This window comes from Rhamphochromis longiceps, linkage group LG22, assembly GCF_057381845.1.
Source record: "Rhamphochromis longiceps isolate RC_006_pf linkage group LG22, R_longiceps_female_GT1.1, whole genome shotgun sequence".
NCBI lineage: Eukaryota > Metazoa > Chordata > Actinopteri > Cichliformes > Cichlidae > Rhamphochromis > Rhamphochromis longiceps.
This window is the reverse complement of record NC_140577.1, coordinates 6,809,878-6,831,822: the sequence shown is the minus strand read 5'-3', so window position 1 is coordinate 6,831,822 and position 21,945 is coordinate 6,809,878. Positions and strand designations below refer to the sequence as shown.

The 21,945-nt window shown below is 42.8% G+C and overlaps 1 protein-coding gene across 5 annotated transcripts in view; it reads right to left on the bottom strand.

Annotated features, from left to right (window-relative positions):
• The window catches only part of cica (capicua transcriptional repressor a), a 53,014-nt gene that overhangs the window by 27,998 nt on the left and 3,071 nt on the right, over positions 1–21,945 (bottom strand). For 4 of the 5 annotated variants that reach the window (XM_085397068.1, XM_085397071.1, XM_085397073.1 and 1 more), the window contains exons 2-4: positions 16,933–20,486; positions 14,839–15,115; positions 2,132–2,263 (exon numbers count right to left, since the gene is read on the bottom strand). In XM_085397068.1, coding sequence (XP_085253194.1) covers positions 2,132–2,263; positions 14,839–15,115; positions 16,933–20,280 — 3,757 coding nt within the window. In that variant the 5' untranslated portion in view covers positions 20,281–20,486. Of the gene's footprint in view, positions 1–2,131; positions 2,264–14,838; positions 15,116–16,932; positions 20,487–20,774; positions 20,916–21,945 lie in introns of those variants that run through there. The other variant, XM_085397069.1, reaches the window with a different exon arrangement.

Sequence of the window (21,945 nt, the reverse complement as noted above, 5' to 3'; positions counted from 1 at the left end):
GACGGGTTTACAGAGACTGGCTTCAACTTCTGAATTCACCATTACTTATTTAGCTAACACTCTCTGCAGCATTTAGTCAGTCAGGCTGTGTGGTGAACAAATCTAACAAAATAAAATAAGACATAGCTTTTGGGTCTAAAAAGTGGATCCAGGAGTGGCAAAAACAGAAGTCTTATGATGCAGACGTTTATGAGAAAATTACATGACTTAAGGCCTCAGCAAATAATGTCCTCATGAGTTTATAGTCTCCAAAGCTAATTTTATTTTTTATTTAATACAGCATGATGTTCATTTTGTAACTTGGTGCAGTCTGATCATGGTGATCTGGGTCCAACGAAGTTATCTATTCCACTTTCACAGATACGAAACAGAGTGGGGTTTTCTTTCTCTGCTCACTCTCTTAATATTACTTTTGTTTTCTCGATGTTATTTCTCTAATTTTCTAGCAAAAGTATTTCTCAGTATCATCAAAAGAGTTGGCTGTTCACTTTCTTCAGCAAGGAAAATTTTGTTTTTAACCCTGCTGACTTCTAAGATAATAAAGCCACTTACTGTAAATAACCACCGACTGTCACCAAATGGGCAGTTCAGTGCCACTGGTATCACCAGTGTGTGAATGTGTGTGTGAATGGGTGAATGACTGAATGTAGTGTAAAGCGCTTTGGGGTCCTTAGGGACTAAGTAAAGCGCTATACAAATGCAGGCCATTTACCGTTTACCATTACTGTGAAGCCTCAAGCTCAGTATTTCTGCATCGTCATCTTGATGTTTTGAAACCACACATGATAAGTGATGGTGGATTTCACAGAGAAACTAAGAGGCGTTGCATGCTTACACAGCAACTCTTAGTAGGCCCACCCTAAAGCACACCATGCTTCATACTGCTTTCAAACTCTAATTTGCACAATAAACGTTGTGCTGCATTTCAGTAGAAGTAGAAACTAGTGATCAAAACTGCACTGTCTTCACTTATACAGTCTGTGTATATAACAGATACACTTTGCTAACCAAATTAGCTAGGCATTAGCTGATTAGCTCTATTCTCTCATCTAAATATAGTCATTTTCGGTTTCACAGAGCCGAGATGGCACTGGGCCAAACGTCAAACTCTAACCTTCAAACTGGTAATCCAAAAACTAATGAGTGATGTCTAGGTGGCTAAGTATTTATAAAAACACTAACATTGGCTGAAAATGCTGGTGTGTGCAGCAAATGCTGCTAAACACTCATGAGCAGGTCAGCTCATTGGGAAATTATCACCAGCTACTCTGATTTTCTGAGCAGATAAAACAAGCAATTTTAAGTTGTGACCTTCGAAGCAGGTCTTAAAGTGGACCCTTATTTTCTCTCATATGTGGTATGCACTGTTAAAGTGGTAGAGATCATATTAAACATGGATGAAGTCTCAAATAATGAGGTTAACATGTAAAATCCCTGTGGCTGAAAGGCTCAGGCTTCAGACAGCTCAAAATGCTGGGTGTGAGACAGTTTTTAGTACTTTTGGTTTCCTCCTGCTGTTCAAACCTCTATTTGTAAGGAGCAGCCAATCAGATGAAAGCTGGCTTGAAGAGGGAGGAGCTAAAGCTACTTGTTTATTTTGAACTGTGAATCATGCAAAGCTACTCCAGTAGCAGATATAAATAGAGAGGTGGTAAGCAGAACCTCTTTAAACAGCCTACAGCTCTTAAAAATATGACTTAAAGGGCCTAAAATAAAATCCCATTAAGATGTGTACAAAAGAGATTTCTGTTTCCAAATTAGCTTGTAGCTTACTGACAATCCCCACCTGCTCAAATCAGTCTTTGAATAGATTTCAGTACTTGACTCAATAAATAGTGTTATCAACAATGTTACGAGAATAATAATGGTGTGAACACCAACTGTGGTGATTTGCAATCCTGTTGCAACTGTTTTGGGAAACACTGACTTGGCTGTTGATTTGTACTTGATTGTTTTGGCAGGCGTTATTTGAGAACATATCCCTGCATGCCGTTTCCTGTTATGAATATTTTATTGTGGGAAAACTGTTTATAAAACTGTTTTTAGGGCACGAATCCATCTTCGGCACACCTCTCCTGGGTAAAACCTTACGAGGTCGTGTGTACAGAAAAGGAATATGGTCATTTGGTACCTTTGCTCTGATTGACAAGCTGTTGGCCATCAACGGGCTGGGCAGCTGCTCCCGATTGGCTGGGCTCCAGGAAAGGGACCAGCGAATGCCAAGGGAACACTGGCACCGACCGAGGCTCCACGTTGGTCCAAACTGTGGGAAGAGAAGGGAAAGAGGGAGAGAGAAAAAGTGAAATGTCATCATGTTTATCTGCCTCAGTATCACTGCCTGTAAACAGAAAGTATCACTCTGCCCGCTGGCAGCATGTGAAGTCTTGTGTGACCATCACTGCTGTTGAAGCGATACTAAAAACCACACTTTGACAAAATGTGTCTGGAGACCATGAATGGAGTTGTGTACTCAGTCACCTAGTCAGCACCTGTCTCCAGCACACACACATGCAGATGAGCCCTCAGGATAATGAGAGTTGAGGGGTCATGTGGTGTGCGATGTGACGAGGGAACCTGTTATTTTATCCACACAGATTCCAGACTCCAGTCTACTCGCTGTCTAGACCCCTGCCGAACTTCAGACTCTCAGCTGAACTCTCTCTGTAGTGGGATCTATTTCAAGCTGACACAAACGACACCGTAAAACAAAATGCAATAAATTCAAAGAGTTTAGAGCAACTTCTCCTGCTGCCATCTTACAGAGTCACAATGCATCATGGGTCCAAAATAAGGACCCAGCAGTATTTTTCCCCTAAATCATACTGGAAAATCACAGAGAAGTTGTTGTTTGACCATACGTGATATATATTCCTGCTGATATCAGGTTGAAAGAGGAGCTTGGCACGAGAGGCAGTTTGATGACTTTTCAAAACTAAAACTCGTTGCTCAGTCTTTCTTTCTTTCTTTTAACAGTAATTTTACAACACCTGTTTGCAAGGTTGCTTCAGTAACTTAAGTAAAATAAAAGGAGATGTTGAAAAGAAGTTACAATTAATATTTAAAAAAAGAAACAGAATGCCATAACGTTCATACGTACATACATTTACTGTAAATTTTATAGTCAAGCCTTCACTGGGTACATATTTTTCCTGGAGTAATTTCCTTTACTAGAGATTTTTTTCCCTAATACAAATATTTCACAATATGTTTGAACATACAAATAAAATAATTTAAAGAACTGCCCTAGTCCAATGAATTGCCCTAATAATTATGTATTTCCAATATTTCCCTGGAATGGCAACGACTGTGTTGAACCAGGATATTGTTAAAGACTAAAACATCTCAACAACATTGGACTAACATTCATTTTTTACTCAGTGTTCATAGCTCACAGAGGATGAGTCTGGATGCTGGTAAACACTGGTTTGCCACCACTCATTCTGAGATGGCTGAAATGGGTCTATGGGGATCCCAGTAGGCATGTTTAATTCACATAAAGTAAGTGATTCTTTGGCCTTACATGACATAAATTAATGCTTTCTTATGCTCCTTCTGAACATTTTATAGACCAAATTCTACAGTGTTTTACTGCTGAGCGAATGAAAAGCTCAAGCATAATTTGATTTCAGTATATTTATTACAATATCCTTCTGGGTTAAAGCATTTTTGGGGTGCACAAAAGATTCCTGCATGGAGAAAAACCCTGCACGGTTGTCTGTTAATGACTGATCCTGTAAAAGCAAAAACATTCCCATTCACCACAGCTGTTTTTTTGTGTTTCAGGCTACTTAGTGAATGTGAACATGCTGATATCCTTAACCAAGGTGGTAAACTCAGCAGAAACGAAACCTGCTAAACATAAACTTGATAAACACAAAGCTAGCATGTAAAAGAAGAGACTCACAAGGTTAATGGAAACTAAGCTACATAAACTTGTTAAACTGTTGAATTATACACCACTAACCTTTCTAGTTATATTAATTACAGAGGCATGGTATTTTAGACATCTTTACTGAGTTTATTTGATAAAGCGTTCAGCTTCAGTTCCTCCCAGCTCCCTGTTCCTCCCCTGCCTCCATTAGTCCAGATTCAAGTCCAGCCTGGTGGAAACGAACTGGTGGTGAACTCTTCGCTGCAGCACTGACATGTCCAGTTTCCATTTCCATTTATAATTATATAATTAAGTATTAAAATGGTCTAAATATAGCTAACCATTTGCCAGCTATTGCTCTTCTAAATGAAGATCTAGATACTGCTGAGCTAGACAAGTAAGAAAAAGAAGTGCATCTTGGATGTACTGTAGCTGCTGTTAGTTTCACTGTGTTTAAGAAATCCTTTAGATGCAGATTCTCGGATCACATGACTAGCATCACAGCACTGAGACTTCTGGACTCCGTACTTCTTTCTCCAAGTTTATACTACTGTTTGTAAAGGGAACTTCAGTTGAGGAAGTGAGGCTTATTCAAATTCTTTATACACCACAAGACGCTTTGCTAAGATGCCCGGGAAAGTCCTTAAATGCAAAACAATTCACACACGTTATTGTTGTTTTCCTCATTAGTCGGTTGAAGGTAAAATCCAGCTGCACTGCTCTTAAACCCACGAGATTGAAGGTCTCAATCGAGGACAAATCAGCTGATGCAGACATTTTAAGGAAGAGCAGAGACAACATTTGATAGCAACCATAGCAACCGTTCATTATATAAACACAAGACATAAACAAACAATCCCAAACAAAATTACACTGGATTTCTGTGTGTGGCAAATTACAGGCAGGTCTATGGCTATTTATGTGTACTGCTTGACTGAAACACATGACACACTTCATTTGTGATAAACCGATTCATACAGACTTCTGTCACAGCTATATGACACGTCACATGACTTCTGGGCAACTGGTTACACCTCATCCACAAGTTAAAAGAAGTCACACTGTTTTACATCACTGTTTTAAAATGTGTTAATATACACGCCCACCCCAGAAGGAATAGCTGTGCTTTGTGTTACAGCTAATGGGGATCCTAATAATCAAATAAGTCCTGATGCAGACATTTGTTACTGTAGAATTTTCAGTGAAGACATTTCTTGAATTGGCTATAAGACCAAATTAAGAGAATTAAGACCCTTTCAAATAAAGTGTAACTAATGACAGTCTGCTAGTTTAAAAGAGCAGCTCAATAGGATACAGTTATAATGTCACGAATTATTGTAACAATAGAAAGAAGCGTGAATTTCAAACTGTCGACATGCAACACATTTTGCTGTTTCCAGCCACAGATGTGGTCAATTACAATAATTACTACTACGACCTGCTCATCTGTGTAGTACATGTGTGTAAAGGCTAAAATCTCTCAATTTAAACATATCGTACACACAAGGCACTTTACATTGCAAACATGGTATTGTAACAGACACACAAGCAACTATTTGGCAAAAGCGGGGAGAAGGACATTGTTTTAACAGGAAGAGACCATGCTCAGGGAGTGGCAGTAACCTGCTGTGATCAGTTTGGGGTTGAAGGGAGAGAAAAAAGAGAGACACAAAGACAGACATGCAGCTGTGGTATATAAAACATGGTTAGTAAAAAGAGGGGAAGTCCCCAGCAGCATGAGCCTATAGCGGGATAACTAAGGCGAAGGCATACTTGGAGGTCTTAACCATTAGCTTTGTCAAAAAAGCAAAGTTTGAAGCTCACTGGTGAGAGCAGGGAGGGGGTTTCTTGTCTCTTGTGAATTACAAGCCATTAGCGAGATCTAACCCTCACTCATCACATCCAGTTTCAAAACACTAAGATGGTGACAGTGAAAATGCTCGGCGCAAGGCTTCATAACTGCCTTCACAAACCAGTGGGTGATGTCATGGTGATTATGTCCACGTTTTATACTCTCTGTGGTTGTGACATACCAGAATATGGCCAAATGCAACGGTGGGTAGTTTTATTTTTCGGTTTAGGTTATTTTAGCTATGAAAAACCTGGCTAGAGATACTTTGAACATTTTAAGGAAATGCTAACACCCGGAAGAGGTGAAGTGCACTGATCAACTACTGACAGTAGTGAGTTGTGAAACTATCACAGAGAAGCACTGCTCGGATATCTACATCAGATGTTTTTATTGGTTTACTTGGTTTAGTGACAAGCAAAAGGCTGAACTGATAAAGACTTGCACACGATTTAAAGTGGGGAAAACTATGCATCTGACCCATGACTGCACGTTACTACCACTAGACCTTTCCTAATAATCACTCCCGTGGGTGGAAAGTATAGCAATAAAACAGCTCCTGAGCTACTTCTGAGCTCTTATTCCTCCTTCTTCTCCGTCACTGAAGACTGCAGATGCACTCAAAGAGAGCAGTAATGAAACTTGTGATGCTAATGCAGCTGCACTTGAGCTGGGCTATATTTAGGAGAGATCTCAGCCGTGGGGCCTGCTCTGCCTTCTTCTGTGTTTGTTTCTGGGCCCGCGATGGCTCTAGGTGTTTAAAAAAATGTATGGCGGAGGAAACGTTACGCTACAGAGGCAGGTGGCTGTTAGCAGCAGTGCGAGGGATGTGATAGGGAGAGAGAGGGAGAGAGAAGGAGAGAGGGGGGAGAGAAAAGTGCACACCAGTAATCAGCTCAGGCCTGAACGCTTTACTGCACTAATTCTACCGGTGGAAACAGTGTATCCATGACAACACGCCAGCAATACGATTGCTCCTTTTTCTGCTGAGAGCAATGAAAAACATTCATATCACGCTGGACCTGCCCTTAATGCCCTGTCTGAGGTTGTTGATTGTCTGGAACGAGTGTGCGTGCTTGCATGTTTGTTTGTGTGTGTGTGTCTGTGTGTGTATTGTGTGTAGGAGGTGTGAATGTCCTTGTTGCTCTCTGCACTCCCGCTCTCAGTCTTGCATGTCTAGACATGTCGATATTCTCGCCCTTTTTAAGTTTAAAGTGAAACACCCCTTATCACTCCCTTACACACACGCGTGCTCACACACATGCGTACACATATAAAAAGGGTGACACCCGCTGCACACTCGATAACTGTGACACTACACACACTGAGTCACAGATTACACACAGCGAGCAGCGGGTCTGAGTGGTTGCCAGAGCGACTGATGTATCAAAGCTTTCGATATTCATTCCTCAGAAGAAACTGTTTCACTTTAAAGTCATTTTTAACATTTGACTCAAGACAAGATATTATCATTTAATCACAAAGGAAGATATGAAATCCTAACATAAGGAACTCAAAGATCCTCGAGAAGCAAAGCTGATAGTTTTGCCACTTGTGTTCATGGCTTTAAAGTGTAGACTGAACATAAAACATGGATAAAGACACAGTTGTACCCATCCATCATTTTCTTGACTCCACCTTTTGAATCCTGCATTTTTGCATCTGGGAAAATGGCATCTTGGTTCGGGAAGTTACCATATTTGGATGAGGGGAAACTCTGTTGAGCTGCATCCATAAACTATTACCTAGTAATAGTAATATACTAATTAAGCTGCACAATTTCACTCATCCAGACTGGAGCACAAACTAGACAAATAACTACACAGCAAAACCATATTATTTGTCAGACAACTGCATTAAAAATGCTATAAAGGCACCAATGCCCCAATCACAGCGGATCGGACCAGTTTTCAATGCGTCCAGTTAATGAGGAGAGCTGTCAATGTAAGCAGCCAAGCCTCTAAGCATACACGTAGTTAGGGTTGGATCAGGTGACCCTGAATCCTCCCTTAGTTATGCTGCATTAGATGTAGGCTGCTGGGGGATTCCCATGATGCATTGAGTATTTCTTCTTCAGTCACCTTTCTTACTCACGATGTGTTAACAGACCTCTCTGCACTGAATCACTTGTTATTAATATCTGGCTCTCTTCCACAGCATTTCTTTTGTCCTGTCATAGCAGATGGCCCCGCCCCTCCCTGAGCCTGGGTCAGCTGGAGGTTTCTTCCTGTTAAAAGGGAGTTTTTCCTTCCCACTGTTGCCAAAGTGCTTGCTCATAGGGGATCATATGATTGCTGGGTTTTTCTCGGCATATATTATTGTAGGGTCTACCTTATAATACTAAGCATCTTGAGGCGACTGTTGTTGTGATTTGGCGCTGTCTAAATAAAATTGAACTGAATTGAAATTGAACCTAACTTTCAGCCTCACCAGCATCCAAGAGAATGAGTTAAAAAACAATCACCCCCATACAGTTTATATATATGTGGTAACTATCAATAAAGACCAAAATAGTTTGCGGTGCCAGGGTGTAAACATGTTTATTTCTGATGTAGAGTTCAACATTTTAACATTTTATCTGTGGGGACTAACTTGCTTCTGTAGCCACTTTCAAGTGCCCACTAGAAGAACAAATTTTTTTTGGTGGCCCTCAGTAATATTTTACTGACCTGTGGGTGCACCAAATTCAAGGTTCATTTTATTTGCACACACGATAAAACCAGTACAATTAATGCAAAGGCTACAGATACCAAAAAGCCAAAAACACATAGCCTGATGGGGATGACATCACACGTGGATCAAATGCTAATTAATTGTTTAAAGAGGAAAGGAAATGTAAGCAAAGTTCACGATGAAGAGAAAGAACCACAGACAGTGGCTCTACTGCGCAATTTTTGCTGTTAATACACTTTTACTTTATGACAAAGACGTTCTTTATACATATATCAGAACTGCTGTTTACTTAGGAACAAAGACATGAATAAAAGCACCCAACATTACCAGCTAATGCACATATTTTTGACACTGCCCCTTGAACAAAGCTCTACGTAGCACTGACGGACTCCGAGTGTCGACACTCTGCACTTAAACAAGCATACAAAGAGAGTGGCCTCTCTGTTTGACATATAAATAAAACAAAACCTTCTCCACCATCAACAAGTCCAAGCTAAGATCGCATGCAATCCACCCTTGACATGTCAGAGACAGAGATGGAGACGGGCTTTAAGAAAACTCTGGCCAGGAGGAAATGGCCACAGGTAAGAGACGCCAGAGGTGTGGACTCGAGTCACATGACTTGGACTCGAGTCAGACTCGAGTCATTAATTTTATGACTTTAGACTTGACTTGAAAAAATGTTCTAAGACTTGTGACTTGACTTGGACTTTTACACCAATGACTTGGGACTTGAATTGGACTTGAACCGGTTTACTTGAAAAGACTTGATATTTTACCCCAAATATAAAATTTAACATGCATATTATATAGAGATTGAAAATGTGACGTCATTCACGGGTAGAACCGCAAAGGATTCTGGGAACTCGTGGCAAGCGGTACTAGCGCACGCAGGCTTTCAATTAAAATCAGTTATACAGCGATAAAAAGAAACACAAAAATGGCAAGAAGCTGTTGTATTATTAACTGCAATAGCCGGTCGCATGACAGCCACGGGAAGCCGACGGGTAAAGAGATCGGTTGTTATCGGATTACGTCGTTGAAGAGAAATTGTTCAAGCCATGTTTCCGAAGTAACAAAGAGGCGACGGATGGCCTGGATCGCAGCCATTCAAAGATCAAATATAACGTCCCAGAACACTCCAGCTCACAGGTTAGTCTGCTCCAAGCATTTACACGAAGGTCAGTCTGCTGTTGTAGTTAATACGTCATTTTCATAACATAATTAGTGATATAGGTTACAAGCAAGTCTGACGCTGAACAGAAATTGTCGCGCTATGCTCCTTTATTTATTGTGTTTATTGTGCATAAATAGTGAATTGTCCTGACACAATATTGCGTTTCGCCTCTGTTATTATGGTACACTGACAAAAACATATACTTTTATTCACAGGATAAAACAGTTGTTTTGTATCACCAATTGCCCAGTACGATTACAGCATACAGTATTATTGTCACTGCTACATTTCTGTAACGCGTACCAGAAATTATTTCCACTACTAATTGATTACCGTTGAGCTCAAAGGTCCTATTAATAAACGGTTAAGGAATGTGTATTTATGACGACAGTTTGTGAGACTGGTAAACTTATGATACGTACGATGGTCTTTCGTTCTACACGGTGCATTTCAAGGTCCTGCACCCATCCGTCGGTAAACTGTACCTGGGCTTGTTGCAGTGACCTGAAGTTACTAAACTTCATGAGTGTATGCACTCACTCCAAGAACCGTATGATTATAAATATGCATATAAATATGCTACGATGAGATAGCTGACTTCATCTAACTAGCAAATGTTGTCCAGGCTACGTTGGTGATGCAGTTATTTTTAATATGTATGATATTTTTGTCATGCGATTTTAAAGCCGGTCCTATAACCGCATCCAAGAATAACATGCAGCTTATCTCAGAACTGTCGGTGAAAATTATTCTTGGAGCTAGGTTTAATTGAGCTGCATTTTAAAGAGGTGCAATTTCACAATTTGTGTATATTTTCTAAGTTCACTATTTTGTCATGTGTTGAGAAAAACACAGATTTTAAAATTACATGGTCTAATATTTACATTTAGCATATAACTGCAACATTATTTTTTCGTTTTTTTTTTTTTTTTAAAGACTCGAAAGGACTTGAAATTCAAAGTTTCAGACTTGTGACTTGACTCGGACTTTTACACCAGTGACTTGAGACTCGACTCTGACTTGCCTGACATTACTTGAGACTTGACTTGAGACTTGAGGATAAAGACTTGAGACTTACTTGAGACTTGCAAAACAATGACTTGGTCCCACCTCTGAGAGACGCTATGTTGATGTGTTGAACTTCTCCAATCATTTAAGCATATTAATACTAATCCCAATAAAACTAATGATTAAAAATAACATGTTCATGTGGTATACAGGCAATCTCTTACTCTCTCTGTCAACAGGTTCTCATGAAGCTTTCTGTTATCTTCATGTTTAATAAATAAATGTCAGCTTTTAGCGTTATTTTGTCTGATGTGTGCATTTATCCTCTGTAGCCTTCATTCGTATCATGGCTCCCTTCATTCAGTCGTTAAAACTTAAAGAACCCCTGCCTTAAACTAATCTGCAGCTATGTCTATGTTTATCCTCGTCTACGTGACTGCCTGTGCAAAATATTCTGCTTCTACATCATCTCACTATCAACCGTGAAACCAACCAACCTATAAATTGCCAATATCCTCCACTTTCAGTTTTCAGATTTACAAAGTGCTGCATCAAAATGACACAAAATGAGAAATCAGGCATTTTAAATGGAAACAATCTTCGTCATTCATATATTCAAAGTAACATTTCTGAGCTTGCCCAGGCTGTAATATCACAAAGTTGGCATGGAAACAAGCACAAAGTAGATGATGAACCCAAGCACCTACATTTCTCGCTAGCCAATTTTCTTACATCCCACCACCTGACTGGGTGAGAAGATTCATTTAAACTGGTCTCAGCTTCTGGTAGAAGAGTCACAGTCGAGTGAAATTAGAAAATGATATTAATTTTACTTTCTGTCTCATGTGTTATAAACAATTTCTGTTGGATCAGTGCTGGTGCTCTGGTTTCTTCCTAGCTGCCTAGTAGGTGTGTTGCAAAAACTACAACTTAGTTCAAACCAAGGTTATAATAGTGAACTAAACACAGTAATCTAAAAGTTGCTGTGAAAAAAAACCCCTTTTACTTAACTGAAATAAAGATAGGAATTAGATTTTGAAAAAAAAAGAAAGAAAAGAAAGAAAACAAAACTACTGAAAATAAAATAAAATTCTCGGCAAATTTTCCCCAGTTTTATCGTTTTAGTCTTTGTCAGCACGGTTACATTTGCCAACACAACTAGAGTCCTCTCAGACCGGGATCACTGCATGACTGTAACCTATCACCCAGCTATTCTGGACTCTTTAAATCTGCCCCTAATTATAATAATCACCAAAACTGAAACTAGCAAAAATTAAATAAAACTAAATAGAAACAAAACATTTTTAAACAATGTAACTAATAAAAATATACAAAACTGTAAGCAACTCTGGTTATTACACAAGCAACAACAAAAAATAGAGAATCATTTTTTACCACAGTCTACATCACTTGATCATAATTAGCTCTTAAACAAAGAATAAACTCAGTCATTCTGATGTGTTTATATTTCCCTCACTGCATGAACATTACAGCTTTCGTCAGGCAACCAGCTCTGCTTTGGGTCAGGGAACAATGGATAATGCAAAATATTTTACTGAGGTTTTGGTCTTAGCTTCAGAATTGTTACGTCCCCATCTTTAGTGCACATGGATAACAACAGTTAGAATATTGCAATACTAATTTGTAGTAGTAGTGCAGTACTGTTTGCATTTATATTTGGTGCACCCTGGTGTGTCTGCATTGCTCTGCCATCAGGAGTGAAAGCGAGCCGTTCATGATGGGCTTGGAGCTAATAAATCTTTAACAACAGTTACTATTACTGAATCACAGGAAGGAGAAAAGGATTCAGAACAAACAGAGTCTACACATATTCTGTGTATATGTCTACACTGGCAAAAAACTAACATCTACAGCCTACTGAGCAAGATAGCTAAAACTAAAACCCTAAGAAAATAAAATGCATTCGCGCTGCATATTATTACTGAACAGACCTGTCACAGTTTGTGAGATCCATGTCGCTGTAACCTGTAGTTACATTTCTGTGGAGATCAAGCTACACTGTAGGCTGTAGCATAGATTTTAAACCACAGATTTAACATAGTACTATAAATCCAGCTTACAGAGTGCACATTAGTGTGCAGCTAAAATCACAAATAAGGTCCAGAGGAAGGGGAAAGTTGAGGCGGGCGATTTATGAACACAGGAAGAGCTGATTCATTTCAGTAATCACCAGCATAATCCACCAAGAGCACGCTTGATGAAGGTTCGAGTAATCTGCTAACAACTCAAGTGAAGCCTTCTACTTGGTACTTTCAACTGCGCCCTTACTTTAAAGACTAAATTTACTGCCAGTGGATAGCCAAGGCACACACTCAGACTTGATCAGCGATTACGCACTTATTCCAAATAAATTAGCTGTTTTCACACATGCAGTGCAGCCCTGAATTCTTCACATCACCCAACAGAAATCCACGTGAGAATGCAAAAGTCTGACACATGCAGATCGGGCATTTGCCAGTCTTCAACCTGCCAGCTCCCCAATACAACATCTGTGCGATGTCAGATTGTGCTGATGTGAGAATAGAGCAGATAATTGTCCAGTGCATTCATTACTAAAGAGTGGGTGTCATGTGCACTCCCTCCTGCGTGCTCTCTGCAGGCAGCTCCTTCACCTAAACCACAAGGCGTAGTTCCAGTAATGCAAATGTGTTTGAAACAGACTATTCACTCCATGTGAGGAAGGACAAGGATGGAAAATATCCCTGATTCTCCTGAAATTTCAAAAACACTCATAGTGGCAACTACTGCAACCATTTCGAGCACTGAACACCTCATTGAGTATAAAATTACCCCTCCAAATATTGCTAACTTTTCACTGCACCTCTTTTGTAAATCCCAACAGTCATTGGGGGTTTTGCACTTTCTCTGTCATTAGCAAATCTGCCCTATAATGGATAATCTGTGAGGTACTGTTGACTCTTAAATGGAATATAATTAGTGACACAATCTGTCTCAATTGAGAACCGGAGTTATCCACGTCTTATTAGACTTTAGTAAGAGTGATTTATAACAGGCCTACAACCTTTAGAGAACCATGGAGTTCACTACTTCTGAACCCTGCTTGATATAGAAGCCTCATTAGAAAGCAGTTTTCTAAGCTATTCTTCTTTCTTATAAGTATCAGCTTACAGACCTCATTATGTTTACCAATTATGGACAAGCACTCAATCTCTCTTTCCTTTCTCCCTCATGCAAAACGGCATCTTCACACAACTACAGCACAGCTGGTATTTTAAAGGCTCTCCCGATGGTACAATTTAAGACAACATTGATAACCAAAAGGAAAATAAATATATCACCGCTGGAATGTCAGGGTGGGATTGTGGGTGTTGCATATGATTTAAACAATTCCTGCACATATAAAGTGGGACATTCTAACACACAGTTGCAGAGATATAATAATGTTGAGCAGAACCAGTAATGAATGCATGGCCATTAAGAGCGAGCTAAGCCAGAAAACTACCAGCGCAGCCATGGAGGCAAGAGGAAAAGAAAGCCATAAAACACACGGACAGTAGAAATGATGAATGGCAATGATTTACTCTGTGAAGAACGACAACACAGACTGAGGTAAGAACAGAACAATGTAGTATCCTGTCCCCAAAGTGTATAAATTCCCCCTGTGGGAAGTAATTAAAGGAGGCATTCTTTTTTAAAATTCAAATTTAAAGCCCTGTACTGTACGATATCCTTAGTCTACAACAAAAACTGCATGTGTGACCCAAAATGAACTAAAGTTTGGGTCGAAAATGCTTCTGAATAAACACAAACAACCACTTCATCTGTATTTTATTCATCTGTGACTCTTCCACTTCTTTGCTAAGAGTATATTTCACATTAATGGAATTGCTTTTCCGTGTTGTAGCCTGCATTTTAAAAGTGAAATTCTAGCATTTCTAAGAAGATACCAGTCCTCTGCGAAGCCCAAAGCAGTGGAAAAATTCTTATAAACTTTCTGAAAACAGAAACAAAGAGAAAAAAACAAACAAACAAAAAGCCATCTGAAAGCAAGGGAACAATAGTAAAGTGTACATGAGTCATAGCCAAAGCATTGATGACACAGCTGTAATCCTAGAGAGATACTGAAAGTGAGAGGTACTGGGCCAGAGTGCATAAGACACAAGCTGCACATCTCTTCACACTTTAGGCTGTGTGGCTCAGCTGACTCTAAATCTGACAGAACAGAGGTTCAGACCACAAAGAAATGATCTCCCATTCCCCCTCCCCCTCGTTTCTTACCGGTCCCTGGGCGTCCCATGATGATTTGCTTGCGTGGAGCAGGGTGAGGCGACTCTGCTGGTAGTATGAGGGGCAGCAGGGCTGTTGGTGTGGGATGACAGGCTACCGGCTGTGGCAGCGCCCCACCACTGGCGTCTTGATGCCCTTCGGGTTTCCTCTCCCTCTCCCTGCCTCCGGAACCAGACGAGGAGAACACAGAGCTTGATGAAGAAGACATGGACCCAGGAGTGGAGGGGCTGGAGAGGGAAGCGTGGCCCCCTGTGGCTGGAGTCAAGGACTGGGGAAGAGACATCAAAAAAAATATTTATAGTATTTTAAGGAAACTCGGATTATTCAAAACATCCTGCAGCTGGTAATGCCATTTCCAGGTGCGAAATGGTTTCAAAACTGTTTAATCTCATTTTAATGGATTCCTTACCCCAACTCTGGGTGTCACAGCTCAAAATACAAAATGTACAAGGTTTAGGTGATAATGATGTGCAGTCCCATGCACAATTGTAGGCTATTTTAGAGGGTGAGATTCGTATTCATCACGAATATCATCAGAGGCACCTGATTGGTCCCAAATTTATTCTTTAGTTAGAACAACCTTTGGAACAAGCAGGCCCCAACAGAGACTTGACGTCAACGTCATGAAGTCAGTCTGGGAATGCACGCAAACCAGTCTACCAGTCATATCTTTAAAACAAACATCGACCTGCATAAATTGTTGCTGTTTTAAAGAGACAGTTCACCTCGAAATTACTTATTTTGTCTTTGGCCTATAGTTTCACTTGTCCATCTAGATCGCTTTGGTATGAGTTGTCAAGAAGTCACACGCCTTTTATTCAATATAATGACATTAAACGTTTGTGGTAACAAAGTAAATGGTAAATGGCCTGTATTTTTATAGCGCTTTTTACTAGTCCCTAAGGACCCCAAAGCGCTTTACACAACCAGTCATCCACCCATTCACACACACATTCACACACTGGTGATGGCAGCTACATTGTAGCCACAGCCACCCTCTCACTGACAGAGGCAAAATGGCAAAAATACATGTGAAAATCTCTTTCTGGAAATCATAAGCCATTAGGGATCCTCACTTACCAAAAAACTAACTAAAAACTAAATAAATAATAAATACATATGAACTAAACCTCCTGCAGTCTATTGGAGAGTGACTCTGGACTGTCACGGACAGGAAAAAGTAAAGGAAAACGATGGGCTGGAGAACATTGCAGCAAAATAGATTGTGGGACAATAAGTGTTTTGTCTCGATTGTCTTGTTTTTATTACTGCGAGAAACCAAAATTTTACTCTAAATTAAAATTCAATTAAGTCTACAGCCCTGTGACGCAGTTACTCAAAAAAAAAATCACAAACATTGATGTTTTCTTCCAACTGAAGCACACCGGCCAGTCAGAAGAAGTGCTCAGATGGCAAACATGGCAGCTTAGCAGAGTGGTCACCATTAATGCTTACGGTTGGATGTTTGCTTCCTTCTACACAGTGATGTGGTTCAAAATTTGGCAGAAAGTAAATGACAAGTCGCTACATTAAAGTGTTCAAGGTTTCAGGATTTTCTTGAGTAACTGTCATGGAAAGAGGTATTGTTGCTCACTTTTAAATGTATTTTGTTTGATCTTTTGTTTTCAGCAATTTGAAAACCACAAGGCAAGTAACATTTTATTAATTCAAGAGAAGGAAGGACTAGACTAAGCCCCACTGGGGCCAAACTGGTGTAAGAAATATGGAGTGAAAACAAGCTGAATGAATCATTATAAGTAAAACACTCAAACAAAGGTTTCTTATATTTATTTTACTAAAATACAGCTCGGATCCTTTTCATTGTAAACTGATAAAAACTGTGGGGTTTGGGATGTGAGCTCTTTTTAGCTTGACAATCACTCTTTGGAAGGAAAATGGTGGTCACACCAGTTGTATGTTATTTAAGAAAGCTTTCTCACTTTATTTCTGTTGCCCTAACACCTATAAATGTTCTATAATATGAGCTAATAAAGACATAATTAAAATATTAGAGATATAAAATACAAACCTATGACCCTATGCAGTACATAGTCATATATTACAAAAAAAGAATGACGTCCTTACCGAGCTGGATGTGACCAGGACGAGCGTGGATGTGGAATTGCGGAGGAGAACTGCCCCGTTGGTGGCTGCCCCGTTGATGGGGACGGGGGCCTGCAGGCCTGGGGGAGCTGTGTGCTGGCTGTGCTCCCTCGACCTGCTTCTCTCTCTCTTTCCCGACGGGCCATCTGAGAATTTGGCCAAGGGGACATCTGGGTTGCGTACAATGACTGGGGAGTCCCGGAGGGGCACGATGCGGCGTGGGGACGGCTCCTGGGGAAGTGGTGAAGGAGGAGTTGGAGAGACTAACATGGGTGGAGGCGTGGAGGCGGCAGAGGATGGTGGCCTGCTGGTGGCGCTACGAGGACGAGAGAAGGAAAGTGAGGAAGGTGTTGTGGGCTGACTCTGGGGGGAGAGCACTCTGAAGGCAGCAGGGCTATGGCCCATGGGTGGGTCTCCCACCACCCCAACACCCACCAGCTGCTGTTGTTCAGGTTTGGTCTGGTAGTCCTGGACAGCAGGTAGCGGTGGGGGTGGGTGGGAGTCGAACTTCCTCTTGCTGGGGCTCATCGGGACTGTAAAAGTCAGGTTGGTCTGAAAAGTGGGCACAATCCCTGACAGATGGCGCTCTCTCTCTGCGCCTGGCGTACCCATCTTAGTGCCGCTTAGCTGTCGGGGGCGGCGTGGGGTAAGTGAGGCAGTAGCATTGATGGGGCTGAAATTGGCAGGGCGGAAACCGAAGAGCGGAGAGGGTGATGGGGATGGCGTGGGTGAGAAGGGTGACTGGTTGGAGATGGGGGAGAATGAAGGCGTGCCAGAACGAGAGCCCCCGAGAGAGACGAGCATAGTTGCCGCCTCACATTCATCGAAGTCGAAGCGAGAAAGGTCCTGGGGGAGCAGCGAGGGAAGGACGAGGCGGGGGCGAGAGTCTCCTCCACGGCTGCTGGCCTCACTGCTCTCCCGTGATGTCTCATCCCAGTCAAACTCTGAACTGGCTCTCCCACCGCTGAGTCGGAGGTCAGATGGTGTTAGGGTCCCTGTGCTGCTGGCGCCGCCCCGATCCCGGCCCCCTCCACTGGCTTCCATCTCCTTGGTCCTCATGGAGAGGTGTCTGGAGCAGTACCCTCGCCGCTGGGACTCTTTGGAGCAGCCCTCCCGAGAGCACAGTCTCCTCCACTGCTTCCCGTTGAACTTCTTTCGGATACCTGTCGGCGTGCACACCACGTCTCCCTTCTTGTATTTTTGCTGGGCAGCTGTCAGCGGAGTCCGGGAACGTGACGAGGAGGAGGATGTCGAACCTGATCCGGATCCACCACCTGCTCCACTGCTGGCAGAACCTCCCCCTGATGTCTTATCCACTCTGGAGGAGGATGTAGTGGAAGAGGTGATGGGAGGGAGAGGATGGAGCTGAGGGGTGGTAATGACAGCTCCAGCTGCTGCGGCTGCTGCAGCTGCTGGGTCAAGGCCTAACAGGACAGGTGAAGGAGAGGGGTGGGGATTCAAGGTCATGTGAGCAGGGGGAATCCCGATGCCTCGCACCACAGACAAGTGGGGATGGGGGTTGAGGTAGCCAGACGGGGTCTTAGAAACAATGTGACGATGTTGGGGAACTGCCATAGGCTTGCCCCCAGATATAATCTGCCCCACTTGGACCATGTTGATGCCGGACACTTCCATGTCTTCTTCAGGGGTGAGGGGCATATATGGGTGATGCTGCTGCTGCTGCTTGACACTGTTTTCCCTTTCTCGCTCTCTTTCCCTCTCTCTTCCATGGTTTCTCTGTGACTCCCACTCCAAGTCCTTCTCGATTTCCCTCTCTCGCCCAGGAGCCAGGCTGAGGACTGAAGTCGGAGTAACGGGCGAGGTGATGCTGTGGCCCGATGTGGAGGAAACGGGAACCATTCCTGGGTAGGGCATTCCTCTCCCTAACATTGATCCCATGCTCGGGGTCATTTGTCGACTCAAACGTCTCACCTCCACATCCATCTCTTCCCTTTCCTCCCGATCTCTCTCCTTGTCTCTTACCCCCTCTTCTACTTCATGTCCACCAGCAGAAGGCAAATCCAAGTCCCAGGGTGGCACCAGAAGCCGGAGTGTTTGTCTGGAGACCCATACTGCCTGGGTAGCACCCCTGTTGTTTTCTTCATCATCTAGAGAGTGAGGCCTTTCTTCAGACAGCAGGACACGGTAGCGGTTAGCCACCGCAGGGTGTGGGTCTACCTGTGTCACCACACCTTCTCGGTACCATTGCCATTGGCTCTCGTTGCCCTCGTCGTTCCCAAATGGTACACAGACACGGGTGCCTATAGGTACTGGATGCACACCAGGAGGTGGGGCATCTAGGATAATGTCCACCACCCCTGGGGGGCTCTCATGTCGGTAAGGATAGCGGCATAACGTCTTCTCCCCGTTCAGCTGAACCTCCAGGCTTCCATATTCACCACTGACGTTACGGACCACGCCAGCCCGGAATACCAAGTCGTGCCTCCTGTCACTTCCTCCCTCCTCATCACTTCTTCTCCTGAGCTGGCGGGCGAGGATCCGCTGATTCTTCAGGCCTTTGGCCAGAGCATCGGACAGTGCGTCAGGGAGACTAGACGTTCTGTGTGTCGACATCTGAGGGGGTGTGTCACCAACTACCTCCAGGTCAGCCGAGTGCTCGCTGGCTGTGTCTGTTGAGGAGCAGCGGGGCAGCGGGCTTGGGGACACCTGCTCTGCATCTGTCACTCCTTCACCTCCTCTGGGTTTTTCCCCTCCAAGCGACAGGGTTGGCGGTCCCGGGGAGTCCTGAGACCCCTCCCTGCTGGTGGTACGACTGTGGAAGTCATCCATCAAGCTCCTACTCTGACTGTTTCCGTCAGAATGCGAGACGCTGATGTCGATTCCTGGACCCGCTGACTCCTGGCTCAGAGAAAAAGGAGGGGGCGTGCTGGATGCAGGGTTGCTATAGTTACCAGCAGTATTAGATGAGCAGTGTTCGGAGGTGTACTTCTTTTTGGGGACGCGGGCCTTGAAGGTGGCTGTTTTCCGGCTGGAGGCGGGGTTTGGACTGTTGTTGGCGCTTGGTGTGCTACTGTTACTACAACTGCTGCCGCTGCTGTCACAGTGGCTGCTGCCACCACCGCTGCTGGCAGCAGACCTCCCCTCCCCATCTGAAGAGTCCCGCGCTCTGGATGCGTCCGCCTGTGGAGACTCTGAATGTGAGTTAGAAGATAACGAGGAGGAGGGAGTTCGGTTTTGCGGAGATCTGCTTCTGTCTCTGTTCTCATCTGAGTCTCTCTTCTCTCCTCCTTCCAAGGTATCCCCCGCTCCTCGCCGCTTTCCTCCTTTAGCCCGGGTGGAGGGAGGGGAGCGCTTTTTTATTGGCTTCATCTTTTCATCTAGTTCCTTTTTCTCAAAACAACTCTTTTATTTATTTATCCCAGAGATTCTCCTTGACGTTCCTCTCTTGCGCTGCAGCGTTATTTCCTCCTCCTTTCCTTTCACTCTATTTTCTTTCTCTGCCAGGCCCTCTCACTCTCATCCTGTCTCGTGTTCGTTGCGCGACTTCGGCACTTGCCCACCTTATTCCAGAGACTCTGAAAAGAGGAGAAGAACAGGTGAGTGTGGGTTTCCTGTGCAGCAAAGACACTCAGACAGAAACACAACTCAAAGTAATTTCTGAAAACATTCTAAAAACGGCAAATAGTCAAAAACAAAAACACAGCAACGATATTAAAAAAAAAAATTGTAACAAACAGTTAAATTATAATTCAAAGAAATGTATTCCCCGCTAAATGATGCACCATCGTATTAGAGTAGTAATGAACATGACTCATCTACAAATTCATTACACATTAATTCATTACATAACAGTTTCTACTCACATTACACAAGACCTACAGCCATACCAGGTACATATTGAAAACAGGAGGCCATATTGTAGGATAAACACAATGTAGGCTTACAGCGCAGCATGGAAATAGTGAGGAGCATTCTGCAATTTGCCCAGACAAGCCTTTCTGCATGCAATCCTCTCTCACACACTCACGCACACACTACTTCTTGGCCCGGGCAGTAGAGGCGGGGGAATTCCTTCTTTGCTCACATACTGAAACCCTCCCTTTCTCTCTCTCTCTCTCTCTCTCTCTCTCGCTCTCTCTCTCTTTCTCAGTGGCGACCTTTATCTATGTATTTCAAAGCAGAGCAATCCGCCCCTACAACTAACTCCATTTCCTGTGGAAGACCATTACCTAACTTCCCGTTACTTTATTCCTCCCTCTCTCTTTGCTATGCTTTCTTTCTTATCCTCCTTGCCTGCATTCGCTCTTTCCACAATATCGATTTTTGTTTGTTTGTTTTTTTTTTACCTCTCATCTCCCCCGTTTTCCTTCCTCTCCTTCCACTTAGTCTCTATACTCGTTTTTGTGCCGCAGTCATCCAGAAACACAGAGTTGTTCACAATAATTGCTATTCCACACCAGAGTCATTCAGCAGCGCTCTTAGCCGTGCCAGAGTCATTCAGATTATCTCTTATTCTGCACCAGCCTCATCCACAGCTCAGACTCACGTTTAGAAAGTAAAACAGATTGATTTAGCTGTGATCACTTAGCTGGTTTGTTTGCTGTGTGGCTGGTGTGCGCTGGACTAGCCTCAGGCTGTAGCTGCTGTGGTCTCTAGCTTATCTCTTTGGGAAGTGAAGTCTTCATAGATACAGAAACATGTATATAAGAGGGAGTGTCAACACAGCCCTTATATACTCTGTCATGTAATTCCTCACTCCAGCTGTGATGGTCACTGTCAAAATGTTCTGTTATGATGTCTATCAACCAACCACTAGGCATGTCTACTTGTCAGTGACAGTTTGGCTGTTAACTTACATGTCTGCCTGCCTGTCCCTGTTTCTACATTCGTCCTCCCACTAGTCTCGGTCTCTCTGTCTGCTCGTCTCTGTTCCCTTTTGCTGCCTTCCTGTTTGTCTGTGAAGGCTTGCATTCATTCAGGTCCTTTTAATATCTGACACATCATATCGGCTGGAGAGAAATCCATTTTCAGAGA